The 24,859-nt window shown below is 43.8% G+C and overlaps 1 protein-coding gene across 1 annotated transcript in view; it reads right to left on the bottom strand.

The window, feature by feature from the left end:
- WDR64 (WD repeat domain 64) overlaps positions 1 to 24,859 on the bottom strand; it is a gene marked incomplete at its 5' end in the record, with an annotated part of 135,385 nt that overhangs the window by 32,179 nt on the left and 78,347 nt on the right. The window contains 4 exons of the mRNA XM_084624940.1: positions 1,605 to 1,777; positions 5,311 to 5,434; positions 17,412 to 17,560; positions 20,634 to 20,760. Coding sequence (XP_084481066.1) covers positions 1,605 to 1,777; positions 5,311 to 5,434; positions 17,412 to 17,560; positions 20,634 to 20,760 — 573 coding nt within the window. The remainder of the gene's footprint in view (positions 1 to 1,604; positions 1,778 to 5,310; positions 5,435 to 17,411; positions 17,561 to 20,633; positions 20,761 to 24,859) is intronic.

Below are 24,859 nucleotides of genomic sequence, written 5' to 3'. Positions count from 1 at the left end.
AGGGAACTATGTTGCTGGCTTCTGGGTAACCAGTGAGGTATTACAGAAGCTGTTTTGTGTTGTCTTGGTAAATCTAAGTATTGGAATATCCACCAGATTTGAGGATTGTCTACCCAATTCTTTGCAGTTCGTGTTTTTTTTTTTTTTTTGCAGTTCTCTCCTCTTCTCTTTGCAGTTCTAGAGGCATTGTAAAATTAATCAGTGCTGAAGAGGGGTGTTATTTTTTAAAACCATTTCAATATTGAACCACCACTATTTGAAAAAAAAATTACTATAAAACATTTAAATCTACTAGGCAGTATTATTTAGCACCTTTCAGATTTAAATTAGATTCACAGTAATGTTTGGGAGGAATGGTTCATGTGGCTACATCTATCTAAGCTGTTAGTAAATTAAATTTAGAGGTTTTTTAATTAACCAAAAATAGCAAATTCAATTAACTGATTATTTCAAGTTTTATAGTATGTTAATTTGTAAAGCAGCTCCATACACTGTGACTATTCTCCTCCATAGCAACATTCAGAGAGATAAAGAAGGCTGCATAAATTCTTATTTTTCCAAACATTTGATATTTTCATGCTCATAACCACAGTGTATAACTTTTTATTACAGAAATTTCATCCAGATGCAATCAGAAAACTGTTCTTTTGTCCATGACCTTACTATGCCTAAGAGTGTATGTTGTTTATGCAATCCTATGGTTGTATGTATTGGGATTATGATTATTAACTTGACTGTATGAGTGCATTGTGGCAGAGTGGGCTAGGTCTTTGTCAAATTATGAACAGAGAGAGAGAGAGAGACAAGTTGGGTGACGTCTGCCTCACCAACTACCTTGCGTGTAGTATTCTCTTCTGTGTAGGTGCTTGGGCAAAGGGTATCACTATAAATAGAAATATGCAAGAACAAAAGTAGCCTCAAATTTGCTTCTAGCTATTTTCTTGTTAGTTTGTAAACTATTTAAGCTGATTGCTAATGGGGCTAGAGCGCTGCACTGCAGCAACTCAAGAGGAAGGAAGGAACTGCAGAACGGGACGCTCTTTTTCATATCCCTTTGCAACCTTCCTATGCAGGATTCAGATCATGCTGTTCCCTCAGATCATGTCATCAAAAGGGAGTGCGTGGGCCTCTGATTTTCACTTCTGAAGGAGAGGGGAAGGGAAAGAGTTCTTTAGTCTTGGGGCCCAATCCTATTAGCACTTGCACGTGTGACTATCTTTACTCACTGGAGTATTCCCATTTACTTCAATGAGTAAAGTTATGCACATCCTGCAAATTAAGGGCAGGCTCTGGCTCTTATTCGGTGAGCAAAATGACTAAGGGATAGGAAATTTGACTTCCCACCAAAGCCTAACTGCAATGAGAAAAATATTAACGGTTCCAGTGTAGTGGATTCATGGAAAGAGGTGAGCAGAATGATGAAAATCTAGCCATGGAACACTGAACACACTGATATTTTAAATATTAAAGAGTTACTCTGGTGAAAAATTACTTTACATAGACAGTTGCATAGGGTTTGCCTACTGATTTATGAAAGCTGTCTGTTTGAACTTCAGAATTAGCAGCTACAGAATGAAATAAATCACATGTAAAATATCAAAAACCTGAATGATTTGGATCTTCCCACTGTGCTCCAAAGCCAGGATCACATGCCGACTCTCACTGGCCTTCAGATAAACTAGCTGCAGCAGCCACTGCTCATCATCTTTGCTGTCATTTGTGACAGGCAAAGCTTTAATTTCCTGCCCACTTCCAAAATCCCAGATTTTCAATGTTCCTGAACAAGAAGGACAAAAACTGTTAAACACAAAACATGTATTTTCAATTCAGAAACCTGACAAGTCCCAAATAGCAAAAAGAGAGAAAACACAGCTGCATCACATTTCCCATTTCTACAGGTCTGATGTTTGGTATTTTAATACTGCTTCACAGAAGCATGTGGTTGGGATAGACTAATTCACAAATACCAGGTATCTGCTGTGGGGGAGGGCGGGACAGGGTTGGCAGGAAGCGTGTATGTAGGGATCCCTTACAAATATTCAATCAGCCAATTGCAGGGAATATTTATGTGATTTCCCTGCCTCATATGGACCCTTTCCCTTTCTAGACACTGCTAAAATCTTCCATGCTAGAAATAACTTATCTTGGGGCTCAAAAACCCCTTCCTTCAATTTCTCATGTGTTGGCTGAGTTATTTCAAAGTCAAATGTAAGCTCTTTAAGGCTTATTTATTTAATTCTGTTTGTACAATGAGCCCCTGACCAGCATTAGGACCTTTGTAAAAGCATCAACCACCAGATATTTTTTAGAAATATCTCCTGGGGCAGGACAACAGTCTGCCTGCAAGGTCTGTTCACGCTTCAGATAATGTAAATTCAACCCTGGGCTTCCTTGATTGTGGGCATGCAAAAGCATTTTTGCCTAAATGGGAAAACAATGGAATAGACTCTCCAATCCCTCACCTCTCCTCTCAGTGAGCACAGTTATATGGGGTTATCAGACGTTGCCATTGCCAACAGACCACTATTCTGTCCTTCTCCACGCCTATTTTGCATTTCCTGCTTCTGTGCCAAGCCCACAAAAGGGCAGAAAGGGAGCCAGCAAGGCACAGATCTTCCAATCTGAGAGAGCCACAAGGTTGAGAGCGATATGGCTCACTACCAGACTTTCTCTCAAAATGAGGGGGTGGAAAGAGAGGCTGAAGCACTTTCTGAAGGAGCAGCTACCACCTGGGATCCACCCTTGTCATGTGGAGCTACTGACCCTGACAACAGCTTTCCCTTCTGAGTAGCCCCTAAGCCCTGTGGGCAAAGTATCTCAGGTAAATGGTGCAAATAAAGGGCAGTATGCTCAAGTGGAAATAATCTGGTCTGCATGCTTTGTGACAGAGGCCATGTCCTCTTCATGAGGCACCTTGTGTATTTCTGGAATATCCCAACATTTCTTGGTGCTGCACTTCTTAACATTTCAATAAACCCTGAAGTTTCAGAATTATGCAGCCATGCTAATTGATTAATCAATTATTAAAGTTTACTGAAGAATTCAGTGCAGGTCTGGTAAATAAACGGAGAAGCCTTGTCATACAATCTCAAACTAACATGCCATACATTACATGACATGTTGCATACCGGAAAATACACTAACTATGTATAGTGTACAGAGTCAGCAAATCCTATAAAACTGAGTTTCCCCTTTTCATTTTAACTACTTTACTACAGTTGCTCACAGTTTCCTCATTAAAATGCCTTCTGGGCTGAAGATATTCATGCTTGGGCTTAGCCCACAATAATTAAATTTTTTTGAAAGTTTGAGCAAAATTGGTTTTGTTATTTTTGAATTATACGAAGATGGAAAAAATGCACTTAGCCTACATGTTCCTATCATAACCTTGGTTTTTGCGTATCAATAACACTTAAGATTGAAACTTAAGATTGCAACCTCAAGTTGCAGTGGGGGAGGTTTAGATTGGATATTAGGAAAAACTTTTTCACTAAGAGGGTGGTGAAACACTGGAATGCGTTACCTAGGGAGGTGGTAGAATCTCCTTCCTTAGAGGTTTTTAAGGTCAGGCTTGACAAAGCCCTGGCTGGGATGATTTAACTGGGAATTGGTCCTGCTTTGAGCAGGGGGTTGGACTAGATGACCTTCTGGGGTCCCTTCCAACCCTGATATTCTATGATTCTATGAAACTCAAACCTTGGCTTGTTTTAGAGCTTTCTTTGAGGAGTGAAATGCATGCCCCGCTTGAAGCAGGTCCGTTCAGTATTTTTGAAGTGGTGAACATTTAAATTTGGAGTGTGCACACATTTTGCCATGCACAGGTGCTGGAACTAGAGGTGTGGGAGGTAGCACCCCCTGGCTTGAAGTGGTTTCCATCATATACAGGGTTTATAGTTTGGTTCAATGGCTCTCAGCACCCCCACTATACAAATTGTTCCAGCACCAGTGCTGCCATGTTTTCATGCAGCCTCCTTGAGTGGCAGGGTTGAGAATGTTAAGGACAGCTGAGTGAAAGTTGCCTGTTAAGCTAATTTAGTCCTCCTGAGTGAAGGGCACCTCAGTTTCATCCCTTCTCCCCTTTCTTACAAGAAGATGAGCAAGGGAAATTGAAAGCAAAAACCTGTCATCAAAACAGTGTTAACATTGAGAATTCAAGCACACAAGAGTCAGAAAATTCCAAGAAGATATCAGGGTTTCTAACACTGCAGTAACTGTCACACTGCATATAGGATGGATTTTCTTCAGGTGTCTGTTTCAATGTAATCCTTACTCTAATACTGTTCATTCTAAGTAACGTAGAGCAGGGCTGACTGGTTCCAGACTGCTTCAGGCTTTATGCAGCAAGGCACGATACTCTCAGGTATTCACAGGGTACTTATTCCAGACCCCCCAGAGAAGTATCATATCATAGAACAGTCCCTGTAGTCCAGTGCAGACTATTACAGCCTCTTGTCCTTCATGCCATTCATGTCTAGCTCCTAAGTCCTGAGGGAAAGATCTTGGACTAGAAGCCAGGCAGACAGAGCCAAAGGCCATTTTCCATAAAGCCTAAAATTGCCTTTCAAAGGCCTGATTCCCAAATTAGATCCAGCTGTAATTCTCCTTTCAGGCGTGACAGCTTTCATACTCCTTTCAGGCCAGGCAGGTATTTTTCTTGTCCTGCAAGGACGCTTACTAACCTCTCCCCTCTCTGACTGGAGGCGGGGTACATACACCCTGGTACACAAGAGGTATGTCCACACTTTGAGCTGAAGGTGTAAATTTCAGCTCGAGGGGACATACCTGGACTAGTTTGGGTCGAGCTAGCATGCTAAAAATAGAGCGGCACTGTGGCAGTACCAATGGTAGGAAAGGTTTGCTGCCCCAAGTACCACCCTGTCCAATAGACTATGTATGTACTTGGGGCAGATAGCCTGTTCCACATCTTGTGCTGCTGTGGCTACACTCAATTTTTAATGCACTAGCTTGATCACAGCTAGCCCAGGTAGGTCTATTCAAGCTCCAGAGGTAGGATGTACTACACAGTTAAGTCAAATTGCATGGAGAAGCTTAGTTTGTGGTATTTATTTAAAGTTATGCCATGTCTCTATTTTATTGCTATTCATTGCGGCATTTAATATAAAGGGGTGGTAGTGGCCAGATCCATACGAAACAGCACCAGTCCAGTTTTGCAGAAGCTTTTTGAAATTGGACCCCAATCCAACATGGTTTCAGGTGGGTTCCAAGCAAACTGTTCTCACAGCCCTGGTCACAATATAGTATCTCATTCTAAAGAGAGAACAGAATAGTAATGATAATTCAATTGTTTACCATCATAGGCCCCTGTAGCAAGGTGAAACCCATTTTTATCAATTGCTGCACAGGTCACTTCAATATTAGGCCCATGGGCATCTTCAATCTGGTAGATTTGGTGCCCGGATTCTAGCTCCCAGACCTATAAAAAAAATTAAAATTATTTGCAGTCCATCCGACAAAAATCCCCACACCATGTGTTATAAGTTGGCTGCCAAAACACGCTGAATAAATGACTGTCATATATCCCATAAAATATGCTTCTAGCAAAGATAGCCTATTTTCACTAGTCACATGAAATAGATTATTTTTAAGTTAGAGATAGGAATGGTTAAATATAATGAGTTTTTAGTATACAGAAAAAAAGGAAAACTAGCTACAAACAGGGCCAGCCCTAGAACAAATGGTGCCCCAGGCAAGGAGCATCTTCGGTGCCCCCCTCCATTTGTTAAACTTTTGAATACCTTACTTTTTATTGCATTTGTAGCCCATTTCATGACTGATGCACAATTTGCATGCATGATTTATCCCAGTTACAGAATCATAGAATATCAGGGTTGGAAGGGACCTCAGGAGGTTATCTAGTCCAACCCCCTGCTCAAAGCAGGACCAATCCCCAACTAAATCATCCTAGCCAGGGCTTTGTCAAGCCTGACCTTAAAAATCTCTAAAGAAGGAGATTCCACCATCTCCTTAGTCTCTCGGTCCCTAGTCTGTAGCAGTGCATGGGATTCTTCTGTCCTAAGTGCAGGACTCTGTACTTGTCTTTGTCAAACCTCAGATTTCTTTTGGCCCAATCCTCTAATTTGTCTCTAAGTCCCCCTGTATCCTATCCCTACCCTCCAGCGTATCTACCACTCCTCCCAGTTTAGTGTCATCTGCAAGCTTGCTGAGGGTGCAGTCCACACCATCCTCCAGATCATTAATGAAGATATTGAACAAAAACAGCCCCAGGACCGATTCTTGGGGCACTCCACTTGATACTGACTGCCAACTAGAAATAGAGCCAATGATCACTACCCGTTGAGCCCGACGATCTAGCCAGCTTTCTATTCACCTTATAGTCCATTCATCCAGCTCATACTTCTTTAACTTGCTGGCAAGAATACTGTGGGAGACCATATCAAAAGCTTTGCTAAAGTCAAGGAATAACACGTCCACTGCTTTCCTCTCATCCACAGAGCCAGCTATCTCATTATAGAAAGCAATTAGATTAGTCAGGCATGACTTGCCCTTGGTGAATCCATGCTGGCTGTTCCTGATCACTTTCCTCTCCTCTAAGTTCTTCAGAATTGATTCCTTGAGGACCTGCTCCATGATTTTTCCAGGGATTGAGGTGAGGCTGGCTGGTCTGTAGTTCCCCGGATCCTCCTTCTTCCCTTTTTTAAAGATGGGCACTACATTAGCCTTTTTCCAGTCATCCAGGACCTCCCCCGATCACCATGAGTTTTCAAAGATAATGGCCAAGGGCTCTGGAATCACATCTGCCAACTTCTTTAGCACCCTCAGATGCAGCGCATCTGGCCCCATGGACTTGTGCTCGTCCAGCTTTTCTAAATAGTCCCAAACCACTTCTTTCTCCACAGAGGGCTGGTCACCTCCTCCCCATGCTGTGCTGCCCAGTACAGTAGTCTGGGAGCTGACCTTGTTTGTGAAGACATAGGCAAAAAAAGCATTGAGTATATTAGATTTTTCCACATCCTCTGTCACTAGGTTGACTCCCTCATTCAGTAAGGGGCCCACACTTTCCTTGACTTTCTTCTTGTTGCTAATATACCTGAAGAAACCCTTCTTGTTACTCTTAACATCTCTTGCTAGCTGCAACTCCAAGTGTGATTTGGCCTTTCTGATTTCACTTCTGCATGCCTGAGCAATATTTTTATACTCCTCCCTGGTCATTTGTCTAGTCTTCCACTTCTTGTAAGCTTCTTTTTTGTGTTTAAGATCAGCAAGGATTTCACTGTTAAGCCAAGCTGGTCGCCTGCCATATTTACTATTCTTTCTACACATCGGGATGGTTTGTTCCTGTAACCTCACTAAGGATTCTTTAAAACACAGCCAGCTCTTCTGGACTCCTTTCCCCCTCATGATATTCTCCCAGGGGATCCTGCCCCTTAGTTCCCTGAGGGAGTCAAAGTCTGCTTTTCTGAAGTCCAGGGTCTGTATTCTCCTGCTCTCCTTTCTTCCTTGTATCAGGATACTGAACTCGACCTTCTCATGGTCACTGCCTCCTAGGTTCCCCTCCACTTTTGCTTCCCCTACTAATTCTTCCCCGTTTGTGAAGCAGGTAAAGAAGAGCTCTGCCCCTAGTTGGTTCCTCCAGCACTTGCACCAGGAAATTGTCCCTTACCCTTTCCAAAAACGTCTTGTATTGTCTGTGCACCACTGTATTGCTCTCCCAGCAGATATCAGGGTGATTGAAGTCTCCCATGAGAACAAGGGCCTGCGATCTGGTAACTTCTGTTAGTTGCCGGAAGAAAGTCTCATCCACCTCATCCCCCTGGTCTGGTGGTCTATAGCAGACTCCCACCATGACATCCCCCTTGTTGCTCACACTTCTAAACTTAATCCAGAGACGCTCATGCTTTTCTGCAGTTTCATATCAGAGTTCTGAGCAGTCATACTGCTCCCTTACATACAATGCAACTCCTCCACCGTTTCTGCCCTGCCTGTCCTTCCTGAACAGTTTATATCCATCCACTCCAGTCATGTGAGTTATCCCACCAAGTCTCTGTTATTCCAATCACATCATAATTTCTTGACTGTGCCAGGACTTCCAGTTCTCCCTGCTTGTTTCCCAGGCTTCTTGCATTTGTGTATAGGCACTTAAGATAACTCGCTGATCATCCCACTTTCTCAGCATGAGGCCCTCCCCTCTTGTACTATCCTGCTCATGCTTCCTCCTGGTATCTCACTTCCCCACTTACCTCAGGGCTTTGGTCTCCTTCCCCTGCTCATACAAGACTATAAACTTGCACACTAGGATCCTTAAATCTGTATTTATTCATGCTATATGTAAGCAAATAAAAAAAATTGTTTCCTCTAAGCTTATAGAAACTTTTATATTGTTGTGTAGATAGGGGTTCGATAGATAGCTCTGGCCTCTCATTAAATATGTCCTTTATCGGTCTCTTCTTACACTCTTCAAGTCTTAAAACACAAGTACGCTTTCACAGTTACACAATAAAACAAGGTTCACAATATCGCAGCTGGGCTCTCACTTCAGTTCGTTCTTATATCTCACTGACTGGCAACACACCATCTCTTATAGACCCACAAGGGCATGGCTGACAACATTCTAAGAGGTTTGAGGACAATGTAGTTCTCAGAAAGTCTGGAAGGTTCTATGAACATTTTAGGAACTTAGCAAAAAATGAATCCACATACAAAATACCTGAAACCTTTTAATTCAGACATTCTATATTCCCTTTTGTCACTAACAACAAAAACAGCACCCCAAGCCAAGCCTGGTGCCCTCCAAGCCCAGCACCTGAGATGGTCGCCTGATCCTAAATCTGGCCCTGGCTACAAGGAAGGGATGAATCAATTATGTTGGAGTATCCAACATGTGTGTCCTGTAAGGATTTGTTTCTCAAGTGAAGCAATAATGCTATATGATAATTATATAAGCCTTTCAGGGCAGTGACTCTCCCTTACCATGTCTTTCTACAGCAACTAGCATGAGGTCCCAATCCTGAGCAAGGCTTCTGGGTGTGACTGTGAAGCAAATAGCCTCATTTCTCAGACTATAACTAGCCTTTCAAAAGTGGCTACTAACTTTGGGTGCCCCAGCTGGACCCAATTTTCAGTAATGTTGAACATCCATACCTAGAGCTGGGTTAATAATTGATTTTTTGCTTTGGCCAGAAAACTGAAAATATTAGAAAAAAATATTTGCTTTGATTCTGAAAATATTCAGAGTTTGTCAAAATTCAAGTCCCTTCCGCAATGAATATTTAAGTATTTATACAAAGTGGAGCAGCTGCAACAGGAGAGGTTGAGACTAACCCACTCTAGACTAGCTTAGAGCCTGATGGTTGAGCTATTCAACTGGGAGGAGCTGAGATCAAGTCCTGCTCCAAAGGGGGGATTCAAACATGGGTCTTCCACTTTCAGAAACATGCCCTAACCATTGGGTTAAAGGTTAAAAGAGGACAGGGACATGGACACATGCATGAGTTTTCTGAAGCTGAGCCTTGAAAAAAAAAATTTGTCTTGGCTGAAACTGGGTCAAATTTACCAATAGTTTCACACACCATTTTTTGGCAAATAAACTGTTGGTCTGAAAATTTTTGCTCAGCTCTACCCATAACTCCATGTGAAGTCAACAAGAACTGTGGGTGCTCAGCCCCTCTGATCATCAAGCTGTAGAAGTCAGCTGCAGGGCACTGAAAATTAACGGCCAATTTTGCTTATAGCTTTTCTGACATATTTATAGCAAGGGGGTTTAGTTGGTTCATATTTAAATCACTGCATTTATTGGCAAAATTAGTCATTTTTTCATGCTTCTACAACAAATAGAGATGGACCAAAACTGGCATCTTTGATCCAAATTTTTGATTTTCAGGGTGGGAAAAAGAAAACAATTTCCCATAATTCAGGGCTAAAAAATCTCACAATGTTGTGACACTGTTCAATCCAATTCAGAATTGGATTCTGATGTAATTAAATTAGTGCTAAAGCCTATAGAATAGAAGAGATTGTGATCCAGTTTTTTTCTGAGTCATCCTATGCAATTCTATAGGAAGGATAAAATTCTCTATTAAAGTCTACAGAAAGGCTATTTATTCAATTCTATAAGGCTTCTCCAGTAAGGCCAATGTCCTTCTATTCTGTGTGCCTCTTAGCGCCAGGAGTATTGCCTCCCTATTGCTCTTCCGCTGTTGGCGAGTCCACAGTGAGTCTTCCTGGCTGACTTCCTGACCTCCACATGCGGCTTATGTACCCATCCTTGGTTCCTTGGCCTGAAGAGAGAGATGGAAACTGGCAGCAGGGGGAACTGATCATGTTGGTTACAGACTGCCTCTCTGGCACAGAGAAAGGGAATGTTGGGGTTCACTCCAGGGAAAGTGTCTCCATATTCAAGAAATAAGCCAGCTCCTACATACTCAGCACTTGAGAATTAGCCAGTTTCCTAAAGACTTTAAGACACAGACAAAGAATTAAAAGTATGCTAGGTGCTTTACAAAGTATGAAGAAAAGTGGCAAAATGTTCAGAAGTGCTTAAGAATCAGATTTTAAAAACGTATTTAGATGCATAAGTCCCACTGAAATCAATAGGAGCTTGGTATCTAGGTGCTTTTGAAAATCCTACTTGCTGTCTATCTGCATTTTCAGGCAGATAAATACCTTCTAATGTATGGCCCTAAGTGACATAGCCCTGGTCTACACTAGGACTTTAGGTCGAATTTAGCAGCGTTAAATTGATGTAAACCTGCACCCGTCCACACGATGAAGCCCTTTATTTCGACTTAAAGGGCTCTTAAAATTGATTTCCTTACTCCACCCCTGACAAGTGGATTAGCGCTTAAATCTGCCTTGCCAGCTCGAATTTGGGGTACTGTGGACACAATTCGACGGTATTGGCCTCCGGGAGCTATCCCAAAGTACTCCATTGTGACTGCTCTGGACAGCACTCTCAACTCAGATGCACTGGCCAGGTAGACAGGAAAAGATCCGCGAAGTTTTGAATCTCATTTCCTTTGGCCAGCGTGGCAAGCTGCAGGTGACCATGCAGAGCTCATCAGCAGAGGTGACCACGATGGAGTCCCAGAATCACAAAAGAGCTCCTGCATGGACTGAACTGGAGGTATGGGATCTGATCGCTGTATGGGGAGAGGAATCCATGCTCTCAGAACTCTGTTCCAGTTTTCGAAATGCCAAAACCTTTGTCAAAATCTCCCAGGGCATGAAGGACAGAGGCCATAACAGGGACCCGAAGCAGTGCCGCATGAAACTTAAGGAGCTGAGGCAAGCCTACCAGAAAACCAGAGAGGCGAACGGCCACTCCGGGTCAGAGCCCCAAACATGCCATTTCTATGATGAGCTGCATGCCATTTTAGGGGGTTCAGCCACCACTACCCCAGCTGTGTTGTTTGACTCCTTCAATGGAGATGGAGGCAACACGGAAGCAGGTTTTGGGGACGAAGATGATGAGGAGGAGGAGCTTGTAGACAGCTCACAGCAAGCAAGCAAAGAAACCAGTTTTCCCGACAGCCAGGAACTGTTTCTCACCCTGGACCTGGAGCCAGTACCCCCTGAACCCACCCAAGGCTGCTTCCTGGACCCGGCAGGCGGAGAAGGGACCTCCGGTGAGTGTACCTTTTAAAATACTATACATGGTTTAAAAGCAAGCATGTGAAAGGATTAATTTGCCTGGCATTCGCGCCTCTCCTGGATGTACTCTCAAAGCCTTTGCAAAAGGTTTCTGGGGAGGGCAGCCTTATTGTGTCCTTCATGGTAGGACACTTTACCACTCCAGGCCAGTAACATGTACTCGGGAATCATTGTACAACAAAGCATTGCAGTGTATGTTTGCTGGCGTTCAAACAACATCCGTTCTTTATCTCTCTGTGTTATCCTAAGGAGAGTGAGATATCATTCTTGGTCACCTGGCTGAAATAGGGTGCTTTTCTTCAGGGGACACTCAGAAGAGCCCATTCCTGCTGGGCTGTTTGCCTGTGGCTAAACAGAAATGTTCCCCGCTGTTAGCCACGGGGAGGGGGGAGGGTTGAGGGAGTAGCCACGCGGTGGGGGGAGGCAAAATGCGACCTTGTAACGAAAGCACATGTGCTATGTATGTAATGTTAACAGTAAGATTTACCCTGAAAGAGTGTAGCCACTGTTTTATAAAATGTGTCTTTTTAAATACCGCTGTCCCTTTTTTTTTCTCCACCAGCTGCATGTGTTTCAATGATCACAGGATCTTCTCCTTCCCAGAGGCTAGTGAAGCTTAGAAAGAAAAAAAAACGCACTCGCGATGAAATGTTCTCCGAGCTCATGCTGTCCTCCCACACTGACAGAGCACAGACGAATGCGTGGAGGCAAATAATGTCAGAGTGCAGGAAAGCACAAAATGACCGGGAGGAGAGGTGGCGGGCTGAAGAGAGTAAGTGGCGGGCTGAAGAGAGGCCTGAAGCTCAAATGTGGCGGCAGCGTGATGAGAGGAGGCAGGATTCAATGCTGAAGCTGCTGGAGGACCAAACCAGTATGCTCCAGTGTATGGTTGAGCTGCAGCAAAGGCAGCTGGAGCACAGACTGCCACTACAGCCCCTGTGTAACCAACCGCCCTCCTCCCCAAGTTCCATAGCCTCCACACCCAGACGCCCAAGAACGCAGTGGGGGGGCCTCCGGCCAACCAGCCACTCTGCCACAGAGGATTGCCCAAAAAAAAAGAAGGCTGGCATTCAATAAATTTTAAAGTTGTAAACTTTTAAAGTGCTGTGTGGCATTTTCCTTCCCTCCTCTACCACCCCTCCTGGGCTACCTTGGTAGTCATCCCCCTATTTGTGTGATGAATGAATAAAGAATGCATGAATGTGAAGCAACAATGACTTTATTGCCTCTGCAAGCGGTGATCGAAGGGAGGAGGGGAAGGGTGGTTAGCTTACAGGGAAGTAGAGTGAACCAGGGGGCGGGGGGTTTCATCAAGGAGAAACAAAGAGAACTTTCACACCGTAGCCTGGCCAGTCATGAAACTGGTTTTCAAAGCTTCTCTGATGCGTACCGCGCCCTCCAGTGCTCTTCTAACTGCCCTGGTGTCTGGCTGCGCGTAACCAGCAGCCAGGTGATTTGCCTCAACCTCCCACCCTGCCATAAATGTCTCCCCCTTACTCTCACAGATATTGTGGAGCACACAGCAAGCAGTAATAACAGTGGGAATATTGGTTTCGCTGAGGTCTAAGTGAGTCAGTAAACTGCGCCAGCGCGCCTTTAAACGTCCAAATGCACATTCTACCACCATTCTGCACTTGCTCAGCCTGTAGTTGAACAGCTCCTGACTACTGCCCAGGCTGCCTGTGTACGGCTTCATGAGCCATGGCATTAAGGGGTAGGCTGGGTCCCCAAGGATACATGTAGGCATTTCAACATCCCCAACAGTTATTTTCTGGTCTGGGAATAAAGTCCCTTTCTGCAGCTTTTGAAACAGACCAGAGTTCCTGAAGATGCGAGCATCATGTACCTTTCCCGGCCATCCCACGTTGATGTTGGTGAAACGTCCCTTGTGATCCACCAGAGCTTGCAGCGCTATTGAAAAGTACCCCTTGCGGTTTATGTACTCGGCGGCTTGGTGCTCCGGTGCCAAGATAGGGATATGGGTTCCGTCTATGGCCCCATCACAGTTAGGGAATCCCATTGCAGCAAAGCCATCCACTATGACCTGCACATTTCCCAGGGTCACTACCCTCGATATCAGCAGATCTTTGATTGCGTGGGCTACTTGCATCACAGCAGCCCCAACAGTAGATTTGCCCACTCCAAATTGATTCCCAACTGACCGGTAGCTGTCTGGCATTGCAAGCTTCCACAGGGCTATCGCCACTCGCTTCTCAACTGTGAGGGCTGCTCTCATCTTGGTATTCATGCGCTTCAGGGCAGGGGAAAGCAAGTCACAAAGTTCCATGAAAGTGCCCTTACGCATGCGAAAGTTTCGCAGCCCTGGGAATCGTCCCAGACCTGCAACACTATGCGGTCCCACCAGTCTGTGTTTGTTTCCCAAGCCCAGAATTGGGGTTCCACAGCATGAACCTGCCCCATTAGCACCATGATACATGCATTGGCAGGGCCCATGCTTTCAGAGAAATCTGTGTCCATGTCCTGATCACTCACGTGACCGCGCTGACGTCGTCTCCTCTCCCGGTATCGCTTTGCCAGGTTCTGGTGCTGCATATACTGCTGGATAATGCGTGTGGTGTTTAATGTGCTCCTAATTTCCAAAGTGAGCTGAGCGGCCTCCATGCTTGCCTTGGTATGGCGTCCGCACAGAAAAAAGGCGCAGAACGATTGTCTGCCGTTGCTCTGACGGAGGGAGGGGTGACTGACGACACGGCTTACAGGGTTGGCTTCAGGGAGCTAAAATCAACAAAGGGGGTGGCTTTACATCAAGGAGTATTTCAGGCAGGACTTCACGGAGGGTTCTAATAAGAAATGGTGCACCTAAGTTATCGTTCTTATTGGAACAAGAAGGTTAGCCTGGCCTCTGATTGATACATGGCTAGATTTACCTCGCTGCACCTTCTCTGTGAGTGACTACAGTGTGACCTAGAGGTATGAGTCCCCTAGACGGGGGAGGGGGGCGAAGCAAATGAGTACAAAACAAATCTGGTCTATTTCTTGTTTTGATCCACTCCATCTATCTTTTACATCTTTGGCTGGCCGCAGACGGTGCAGAAGGACTGCAAGCAATCCACATCTCATGGCTGCTCGGCAGAAGATGGTACAGTTCGACTGCTAGCCATCCTCATCTCTTGCCTGCCCGGCAGAAGATGGTACAATATGACTGCTAGCAATCCGTATCGCCTGCCTGCTCACCATAAGACGCTTCAATAGGACTGACTGCAGGACTAAAGAGAATGACCTGGTCAAGTCATTCCAAATTTAGTCCCTGCGCCCATGTCTGTCCAGGCGCTCCCGGCCGACGTGGCCAGGAGCACCTCGGACACAACGATGACGGCTACCAGTCGTATTGCACCATCTGCTGCCAGAAGGCAATGGGTTGCTGCTACTGTGTAGCAATGCAGTACCGCGTCTGCCAGCACCCAGGAGACATAGGGCGACGGTTACCTGAGCGGGCTCCATGCTTGCCGTGGTATGGCGTCTGCACAGGTAACTCAGGAAAAAAGGCGCGAAACGATTGTCTGCCCTTGCTTTCACGGAGGGAGGGTGGGAAGGGGGGCCTGACGATATGTACCCAGAACCACCCGCGACAATGTTTTAGCCCCATCAGGCATTGGGATCTCAACCCAGAATTCCAATGGGCAGCGGAGACTGCGGGAACTGTGGGATAGCTACCCACAGTGCAACACTCTGGAAGTCGACTCTAGCCTCGGTACTGTGGAAGCACTCCGCCGAGTTAATGCTCTTAATGCACTTAGAGCATTTTCTGTGGGGACACACACACTCGAATATATAAAACCGATTTCTAAAAAAACGACTTCTATAAATTCGACCTTATTCCGGAGTGTAGACATACCCATGGGAACCTAAGACTCATTGAGAGTCAATAGGAGACAGGATTCTAAGTGCCTAAATCCCTTTTGAAAATATCACTGAGGCTCAGGTACTTTTTTTAAACATGTTACTCAGAGACCCTGCCCAAAAGCTCACATTTGAAACAGGCAACTCAGATTGAGGAAGGGGGGGATCAATTAAAAAAAAAAAAACAACCACCCAGCTTTTTATGTTTGTCTAGTTTGTTAACACTTTTTCTAAGGGAAGGACTAGATAAAGTCTATAGGCTTTACAATAACTGGTCCATTTAAAAAAAAGTATTAGTTATTGTAATTGGACCAATTTCTGTTGGTGAAAGAGTCAAGCTTTTGAGCTCTGCAGAGCTTGTCTCTCTCACCAACAGAAGTCGGTCCAATAAAAGATATTATCTCACCCACGTTGTGTCTCTCATATCCTGGGACCAACATGGCTACAACACCACTGTATACAACAATTGATCTGAAAGAGGAGAGGATGTGGGTATGGCAGACAAAGCCAGCAAGCTGGATCCAGGCCCATCAGCCACATGGAAGACAGTTCAGAGAAGAGAGTAGGGAAAGGATAATAGGAAGGTGACAGTTAAGTCATGTAGGTTGGTGTGACAGGGCAGCTGCTCCAGAGCACCATCTCGTGGACAGAGGTCACTCTGCAGCACCATGCCCTGTTTCCTCTACCTTCTCAGGGTCCTCAGGAACTGCACTCTGCTAGCCTAAAGCTAAATTTAAAACATTCCCCCCTGGGGTCCAATTTATTTGGTCCTTAGACAGTTTGGCCTACAAGACCCCAATGCTAGCATTCAATGTCTTTCTCCCCTTAGGTAGGGAGTCCCCAGCCCCCCTTCTCAGAAGCGGATTCCAGTTCAATCACCACTCCTAGGCTTTACCCAGGTAGAGCTCAACTTTCAGGGTTTGCCTTCCAAATTCCACTCATGTCAAGGTCTTCTTCCTGCCTTAGCGGGCTATTCCCAGTTATCCTCGCTGGGGCAGCTCCCCTCATCTCAGGGTCTTCCCTGCAGGAGACTTTCCTCAGTCTCTACCACAGCTTCCTGAGCCCCCCCTTTCACTGCAGCCTCCCATAGCTCTTTATTGGGCAATGGCAATCTCCTGACTCCTCTCAGGGGTAGCTTCTTAGTAAGCAGGGTTGGCTGGCCCCAGGCCTTCCATCCCTTAGGGCAAATCAGCCCGTTACCCTTGATTAGAGCAAATTGGGGAGGAATGCTTAACCTTTGATACGGAATCATCTTCTAGTGTTGTAGTTTTTCCAGATTCTACATAGTTTCCAAAGTAATTTTTCATTGTTTAAGTCCCAATTCAGAAAGCCCTTGAGCTGCAATAGGCCATGAGCTCATGCTTACCTTTAAACAGATGCCTAAGTACTGTCCTGAATAGGGATGTGCTCTGGAATCGAGGACTATGTATACATGCTCAAATTCCTCATCCGAAGCATTCTTATATCAGTCACAGCTATTAAACAGCTTTTTGTAGCCACTTAATAACCAATGATCACTGTTTCATAGGCTGAATTAAATTTATATACCAAGATTCATTCCTGTAGGTGTAGCGTGGAACAAAAGCCAAGTGAAGGAAAAGGAGTTCACCATCAAGACCAGATCCTCCTCCCCACCCATCCTTCTGGTGCCTAATGTGAAAGAGGAGACTAATTACATTGATTCTGCAGTTCAGCTGAAAGGGTCACCTGATAGAAATAATGCTGCTGTGATGTTAAATGGCTTATTTAGCAGGGATTACCGCTTCCCTAGAGAGCTACAGCATAAAAATAGCTGCAGAGATGATGGCTCGCATAACAAACACGATTAACTCTTGCCTAATTGCTCAACAATTTATCTGTGATAAAAGCAACTGCAACATTCCTTTTCTCCCCCAGTTTGAAGGGCGCAAGTTTGTGCTCACCTTCACAATAGATTCGGCACAGACAGTGAGAACTTGATGAAAAGCCCTGTTGTAAGCCAGTACGTTGATGTTTCTTTCATGTGTTTGTGGAACCTGTTTGGTGTCTTGTATCATCCGGGTTAGAGGATAAATATCAATGACAGATGACCCTGAAAATGGCAAGAGAGGTACTAATACATAACATTTATGTGACTGTGCAAACTGCCATTTGCGGAAATGGATCAACTCTATATAAACCATTGTATTTGATTTGAATTATGCAAGAGAATATAGAGATACCTCTGGCCTGTATTAGTTCTAGAGAATTTCTGCTGTCTGAAGAAAAGTAGAAAATAGTCACCACTCTCAAGCACAACAAACAATCACTAAATAGGAATATTATCATATTTTGCTGCCTTAGACAATCAACTATCTAATTTTTATGGGAGAGGCAACTCTAGCCCCCAGATCAATAGGAACTAGGGGATTTATAGTTCCAGAGGGGGCCAGTGTAGGAAGGAACAAATTGATTCCTCAATCCTGATTGATAGCAATCTCACTGAGTAAAGCAATCCCAGAAGTCACTTCCTATTGAACAAAGCAAATCCGTCTGTAAGCTATGCTGTCGTTTCAATACCTTGGTTTATGCAGCACTGTAGGTACGCATGGCACTTTGCAGACAAATAAAACCTACATCTCTTTGATCAGAGCATTTACAGTCAAAATGAACCATGGCATAGGGAAATGAGAGAAGGTTGAAGAAGGGTCAGTTTTCAACTGCATAAGCTCACCCGCCTATTTGTGCAGTGTACACATGCAAGTTCCCATTTTATTTATCGTAACATAATTGAACTGGTACAAGACTTAGGTTCAGCAGTGGATTTGTAGGAGGAGAAGTTTCAGAGTAACAGCCGTGTTAGTCTGTATTCGCAAAAAGAAAAGGAGGACTTGTGGCACCTTAGAGACTAACCAATTTATTAGAGCATAAGCTTTCGTGAGCTACAGCTCACTTCCTCAGATGCATATCGTGGACTTTATTAGAGCATAAGCTTTCGTGAGCTACAGCTCACTTCCTCAGATGCATATCGTGGACGATATGCATCTGAGGAAGTGAGCTGTAGCTCACGAAAGCTTATGCTCTAATAAATTGGTTAGTCTATAAGGTGCCACAAGTCTTCCTTTTCTTTTTAGGAGGAGAAGGTGTCTGCAAGGTGCAGGGTATGATTCCAGACATATGGGACAATACTGGAGAAAGCACCACTGTGCATCTGTCAAAATATGCAAATAGAGCATGTTAGACAGTAGGACTTATCCATAAACATCTGTATCTGTAATGATTTATGGACATGAGAGGATTAAAATTTGAAGCCTTCTATGTAAATACATGTCAAGTAGATGGCAGTGAGGATTAGTTCTCCTATGCATAACTTGGGTCTCTTGCCCTCTCTGGCAGTGAGGAGGAATTCATTTTACCTTTTAATAGAATCGCTAGCAGGGCTTAGTGTTTAGTCATAATCATCCTTGTATGGATTGTAGAACAGTTTGGCGAGACTGAGTTGAGACAATTCATCTCACACTAAATCCTCAGCTGAGGAAATATCCAACTATGTATCTGCAAATCCTATAGGATTTAAAACTTTAAATGACCGTTTTCACATATAACTATTTCACTGGCCTTCAGAATAAGATGACACAAACTTTAAGAGACTCAATCAAATGCCAGACTAAACAGAAAGGTCAGGCAGACTAACATCCTTTACAGGAATGTAGGGCGCTTCTGCTGAATCACCCTGGACACATGTGGTAAGCCCCCTTCAAGAAGGCTCAAGGTAATTGACAAATCAGACTGGTAGGTGGGTCCAGTTATCTCAAATGTTGAGGTACAAGTGGTTAACTAAGGCAAGGTAAAATCTTAGTGAAGACATGGCAGTTTGTAGTTTTTAAATGTTAGCAGGTTAAGGTAAAGATTATACAGGAATCTAGGGTTTACTTTAGTGAGGACGAACTTCAAGATACAGTGAACCAAGTATTTAAATAAGAACATAAGAACGGCCATAGTGGGTCAGATCAATGGTCCATCTAGCCCAGTATCCTGTTTTCTGACACTGGCCAATGCCAGATGCTCCAAAGGGAATGAACAGACCAGGGCAATCATCAAGTGATCCATCTCCTGTCATCTAGTCCCAACATTTGGCAGTCACTGGCTAAGGACACCCAGAGCAAGGGGTTGCATCCCTGATCATCTTGGCTAATAGCCATTGATGGACCTATCCTCCATGAAATTATCAAGTTCTTTTTTTAATCCAGTTATAGTTTTGGCCTTTACAACATCCTTTGGCACCAAGTTCCACAGATTTTTGTATCATCTGCAAACTTGGCCACCTCACTGTTTATCCCTTTTTCCAGATAATTTATGAATAAGCTGAACATGTTGAAATGGGCAGCCTTCCATTCTTCCCGGTTTCTAAGATAAGTTGTTCACATCTTCCCCCAGAAAAAGCAGGGAGCTTCCCTGGAAGGTGGGAAGAGAACCTGCCACCTCACAAAGAGTGTGTTCGAACTGCCAGGCCAGAAGGGAGGGGCTGGCAGCTGGACCCCATTATGTCAGCCAGGAGCCTTTAAAAGGAAAAGCATAGGCCATGGGGGAAGCTCTTGTTCTCATGTAAGAACACACTTTTCCTGGCGCCCAGACTGACAGGCTCCTGCCTCCAGCAGTCTGGAGGGCAAGACACTCTAAACTCGAGTGTCTTGGGAACTGACTGTGGTTGTAACATTCTCTGAAGAACAGTGACATGGGGAGAGATCCCTTTCAAGGGATTTAAATAAACAACAACAGATGGCAGGGCTGAAAGAGAGTGTAACTGGTTTCATTTTCCTGAAGAGGGGCTCAGCTTTCAAAAATTTGGGAAACTTTGCTTGAGAGAGATCATTTCTGTGTCTGTCATCTTAAGCCTCTCATGCATATTCCAAATTAAAAGGAAAACCAGATTTTATATATAAAATGAAACTCCTCCACCACATCAAATGGAGGGATGCCAAATAGCCTTCATCTGTAAATGCCTCATTAGCCAAGAGTAGAAAATTTCTGTCATGTCCTAGATTTCTGTACATCCCCCATATCTAACTTTCTCTACTGTCACGCCATGCTGCTGTCACCTTCTTCAGCGATGTTTCAGAATATGGAAAATCAAAAATTAAAATGAGGGGAAATGTGTTTCTCATTCACTAATTATGTCTACACACCTGTAATAAGCGTGCCATGGTTATTGTCAAATATCATGGCATAGATCTGCATTTCTGCAGGTTTCCCCTGACTATCGTGGAAGATCTGCAGCAGCGAAAGGGTCTGTATATCCCACACTCTAAAAACCTGGAGGAAAAAGAAAGGTGCATGGGTGTCACTATTATATTTCCAACTATTAATAATTTGTATTACTGTAGCAGTTAGCAGCCCCAACAAAGGTCAGGGCCCCAGTGCATTAGGTAATGCACAAACATGTAGTCTGAGACAGTCCCTGTCCTGAAGAATTTACAATCTAACTAGACAAGAGAGACCAAAAGAGCAGCGGTATCCCATTTTATAGAGGGTAAACTGAGCACAGAGTTGGAATTCCCCAATGTCTCAGAAGCAGTCTGTGACGGAGCTAGGATCTTAATCTCATGATAAGCACTGGATGGGAAATGGTTTTCCCACACAAAAATGTTTGAGTTCAAACTTTCCTGGCTCAGTTTGGTACAAAAAATTGAAATCTCAAAAATTTTCCATACAAAAAAAATTGGGGTTTTTGGTTTATCGGTTTGGATCAATCTAAATGTTTCATTTTGGTACTTTTGAAACGTCTTGTGATGCTGGCCTCTTTTTTAATCGATGTTTTAGTCTAATTAGCATACATTTTGAAACAAAGTGGTTTTGAACTGGGAAACCAGGTTTTTTGTTTGAAAGTGTCGAAACTAAAAACATTGATAATTTTTTGGGGGGAGGGGGAACTGAGTTGGGAGAGTCATCAAAACTGAGCTGGTTTCATGAAGTTTCAGTTTCAAGGAATATGTGGTTTTTGAATGAAAATTCTCAATGTGTCCCACTCCTGAGTCTTAGTCTACTGCCTTAACAAGATTACTTCGACTTTCCTCTACTTTACCCTTCTCATATACGTGCTGATAAAAAAAACCCCAGAGACTAGATGATAGTATTTTCAACATTGTGGCCAGAACATTGTGTTCTCCAATGACAGACCAGGTATACAGTACTTTAACTATAGTCAGTAAGGTTTATTTACATAAATGAATCCAACAGGAAAAGAATGAACAAAAGTGATTTAAGACAGAGCACTTAAATACACCCTGCTTCCACACACATCCCTCACTGCAGTAGCCCCCAGAGGTCCACACACACTGCTCTCAGTACTACCATGTTATGCCATAATTCCATGTTTGAGCACAAAGGATTTCCCAATAAAACAGACATCTTATACCACTAGAAGTTATTCTACCATCACTAGCAACTTCAGGCACAGATACATGCCTAGTCTCCTTCAACAGCCAAACTATGGTAATCTTTTCATGTATGTGCAAGTTACTTGGAGTAATTAAAAAGCATCATTAGATTATACTAGGTGCACCCATCTTTGACCTTTGACCCATGGCAGGGTGGTGTGTCTATTGTTTAAATATACATGCAAGAGGCATTAACTCTTATCTTTCCACTGGAAGAAAAGGTTGCGATGGCTTTGCAGTGTGACCAAGTGATTTAGGGTTTTTGAATGAAATACTCTGTACTCAGCAGTCCTTTCAATACAGCAGTAAAAAGCACACCGATTACTCAGCAGTTAACAGATTTTTTTTTAAAACCTTCATTTTAAATACCTTCTATTTGTAAAATCTCACTGGCACCAGAGGGCAAAGTTAGAAGAAAATATTACTTTTTATCTTTTCCATTTACTGAGTCCCAGAAATTCCAGGGGACTCGGCTTGTGCCAAAAATAGAAATAATCTGATTAGGATCCTGGAGTTCCTGCTGTATGTTGTGAGCCAGATGGCTGCCTAATGCCTTTTTGAGGTCATTTAATATCACATCCGTTGCGCAATACCTGTGACTGCTTGATCTCCCACCCTATATTGAATCCCATGGGAACCAGAGGAATTCAGATTATCAGAGCTCAGATTATCAGAGCTCAGTCAGCAAAGGAAACGGCACCTCACCTGCAGAAAACACATTTCAAATTCCAGATGTCCAAAAAAAAATTTAATGGATATTTGAAGCTACGTCCAATGCATCTATTTTATACACACAAACACATCTCACCTGAAAGGTCTTCAGTTGTGGCCCCTCTCCATCAATGATCGATAGTTAATATTCTCTGCATAAATGGAGTGAAATAATCCACATTCACGGGCCCAAGGACACCACCACACATAGATGGGTCTATGAGCGAGAACCATGGAACCACTGTAGATCTGCCAATGCTCACAATTTAACTGAGAGTCTCTCAGTATTTGGTGGCTTTCTTAAAGCCCCATCTGCTAGAGTCAAGAGCCTGCATGGGCATCTTAACTTTCATTTTAAAAAAAAGTTTCTAGCCTTCTGGTTTAAAAAGAAAAGCTTGAAAATGTGAAGCAGTGCACCCTAAAGGCTCTAGCAGGTTAACAAAGAGAACCTGAGATTTGTTTTATTTATTTTTTGAAAAAAGCACACCTCATGAACTTTAAGACAATCTTATTATTGGGAGGGTGGTGGGTGGAAGGGACTCATGATTTTTAAATACTACACTGGGTGAAAGTTTGTGTCCTGTATTATTGAGGAGGTCAGGTGATCATATTGGTCCCTTCTAGCCTTGAAATATGTGAATTTATGCCTCATGCTTGGAGTGGGGAAGGAAGGAACAGCCGTATCTGTCTGGGGGTGCTGAGGGCATTGTAACTCCACACTGCAGGGGCAGATATAATACCCTAGAAGCACGAGGCGGGAGTGCACATATTCATCATTGCTACATCTATACTGTTGGCATATATACTGCTAACCAGTCTGTACATAAGGGAGAGAGAGACCATAGTCATGCTGTCATCTGCATTCTGGGATTTGCAACACTGTGGTCAGTGCTGGGCAGCCCCTTCCTCAACTCTCTTGAAGTGTTTCAAGTTATAGAAGTCTCTGTGTCTTATTTTCCGAGCGCATTCACACGAAACTCCCACAATTTAGAAAGAAACACAGGGGGAAGGTGATGACATGCATGCAAAACAAAATCATTCTGAGGATTGTCTTCATTTGGTAGGAGCAGTTACATCTATTACATGACAAAGAATGTGATCTTGTGGCTAAAGCTCTGGACTGGGACTTGGGAAAAGTGCGTTCTGTTTCCCGCTCTCCCACAAATTTCCTGTGTGACCTTAAGCAACTCACTTCACCTCTATGCCTTGGTCTGTAAAATTAGGATAATGATACTTTCCTACCTCACAGAAATACTGAGACTAAATCAATGATTTCTGAGGAGCTCAGAGGTGAAGAGCATGAAGGTCTTCCAAATAAATGTGCCAGAGACAGGTTTAATTTAGTCTTTCCCCAAAAGGGAGCGCCTCAGCAGGGCCATGTTTATTTTGTATATTAAAATGTTTTACACTCATGCTATACAGTACATGCTTAAATGGTTCCTCAAATCTTGTATCAAAAACGATAATGTAAGACACCTTGAAAAATAGGGCAGCCACATCCACAGCTATAGAAACATACAGAGTTTAGATATCTGCAGACTTCGGTGAAGCTGCAACAGAGCCATGAGCAGCTGCAGGCATAGATATAGTGTAAGCTATGGGGCTGCTGCACCAGTCCAGGAGGGAGCAATTCTATGCCATGTAGTCTGTTTCCGTGCCCTTGCCTTAGGTCACAATTTATTGATTGGACCAAATCTTAGGCATAATTATTGCCTCTGCTCCCAGGGGCTACAATTCACAAAGGCTTTCTCTTCTTCTCTCTCAGCCTCTCTAGGTCCTTGCCCTAATCCAAGAACTAATGCAAGCGGGGGTGCTGGAACAATTTTTATAGGGGGGTGCTAATGATGGAAACCACGTGTTTACTGTTACTACTTCAAGCCAGGGAGTGTGGCAGCACCCTAGTTCCAGCACACCAGAGCTTCTCTACAACTCTCCAGGTCAGCAGGACTATTGCTGGCTTTATAAGACCCGGGGCTCATCAGACTATCACCTGACCCATAACCTGAGCTTGGAGGTAACTGATCAGTCACAGGTGGGGCTGGGTCCATGTCCCCTGAAAGGGTCCAGTAATCCTGTGACATATGGTAAGAAGAAAATGCAACTTTTGGGAACTCCCATTCAAGTTAAGATTCTCCAGTGGATCTCCAGGATAGAGCTGCACATTTTAGGGAGGGTGGGTCAGAGGGATTCAAAAAACAAAGATGCATTTAGCAGCTAGATTAAGGGTATTGTTGCATTACATACATGCAACCCCAAGGGATCTT

The sequence above is a fragment of the Lepidochelys olivacea genome (genome assembly GCF_965140295.1).
Source record: "Lepidochelys olivacea isolate rLepOli2 genome assembly, chromosome: 3".
Lineage (NCBI taxonomy): Eukaryota > Metazoa > Chordata > Testudines > Cheloniidae > Lepidochelys > Lepidochelys olivacea.
This window is presented reverse-complemented; position numbering and strand designations above follow the sequence as displayed.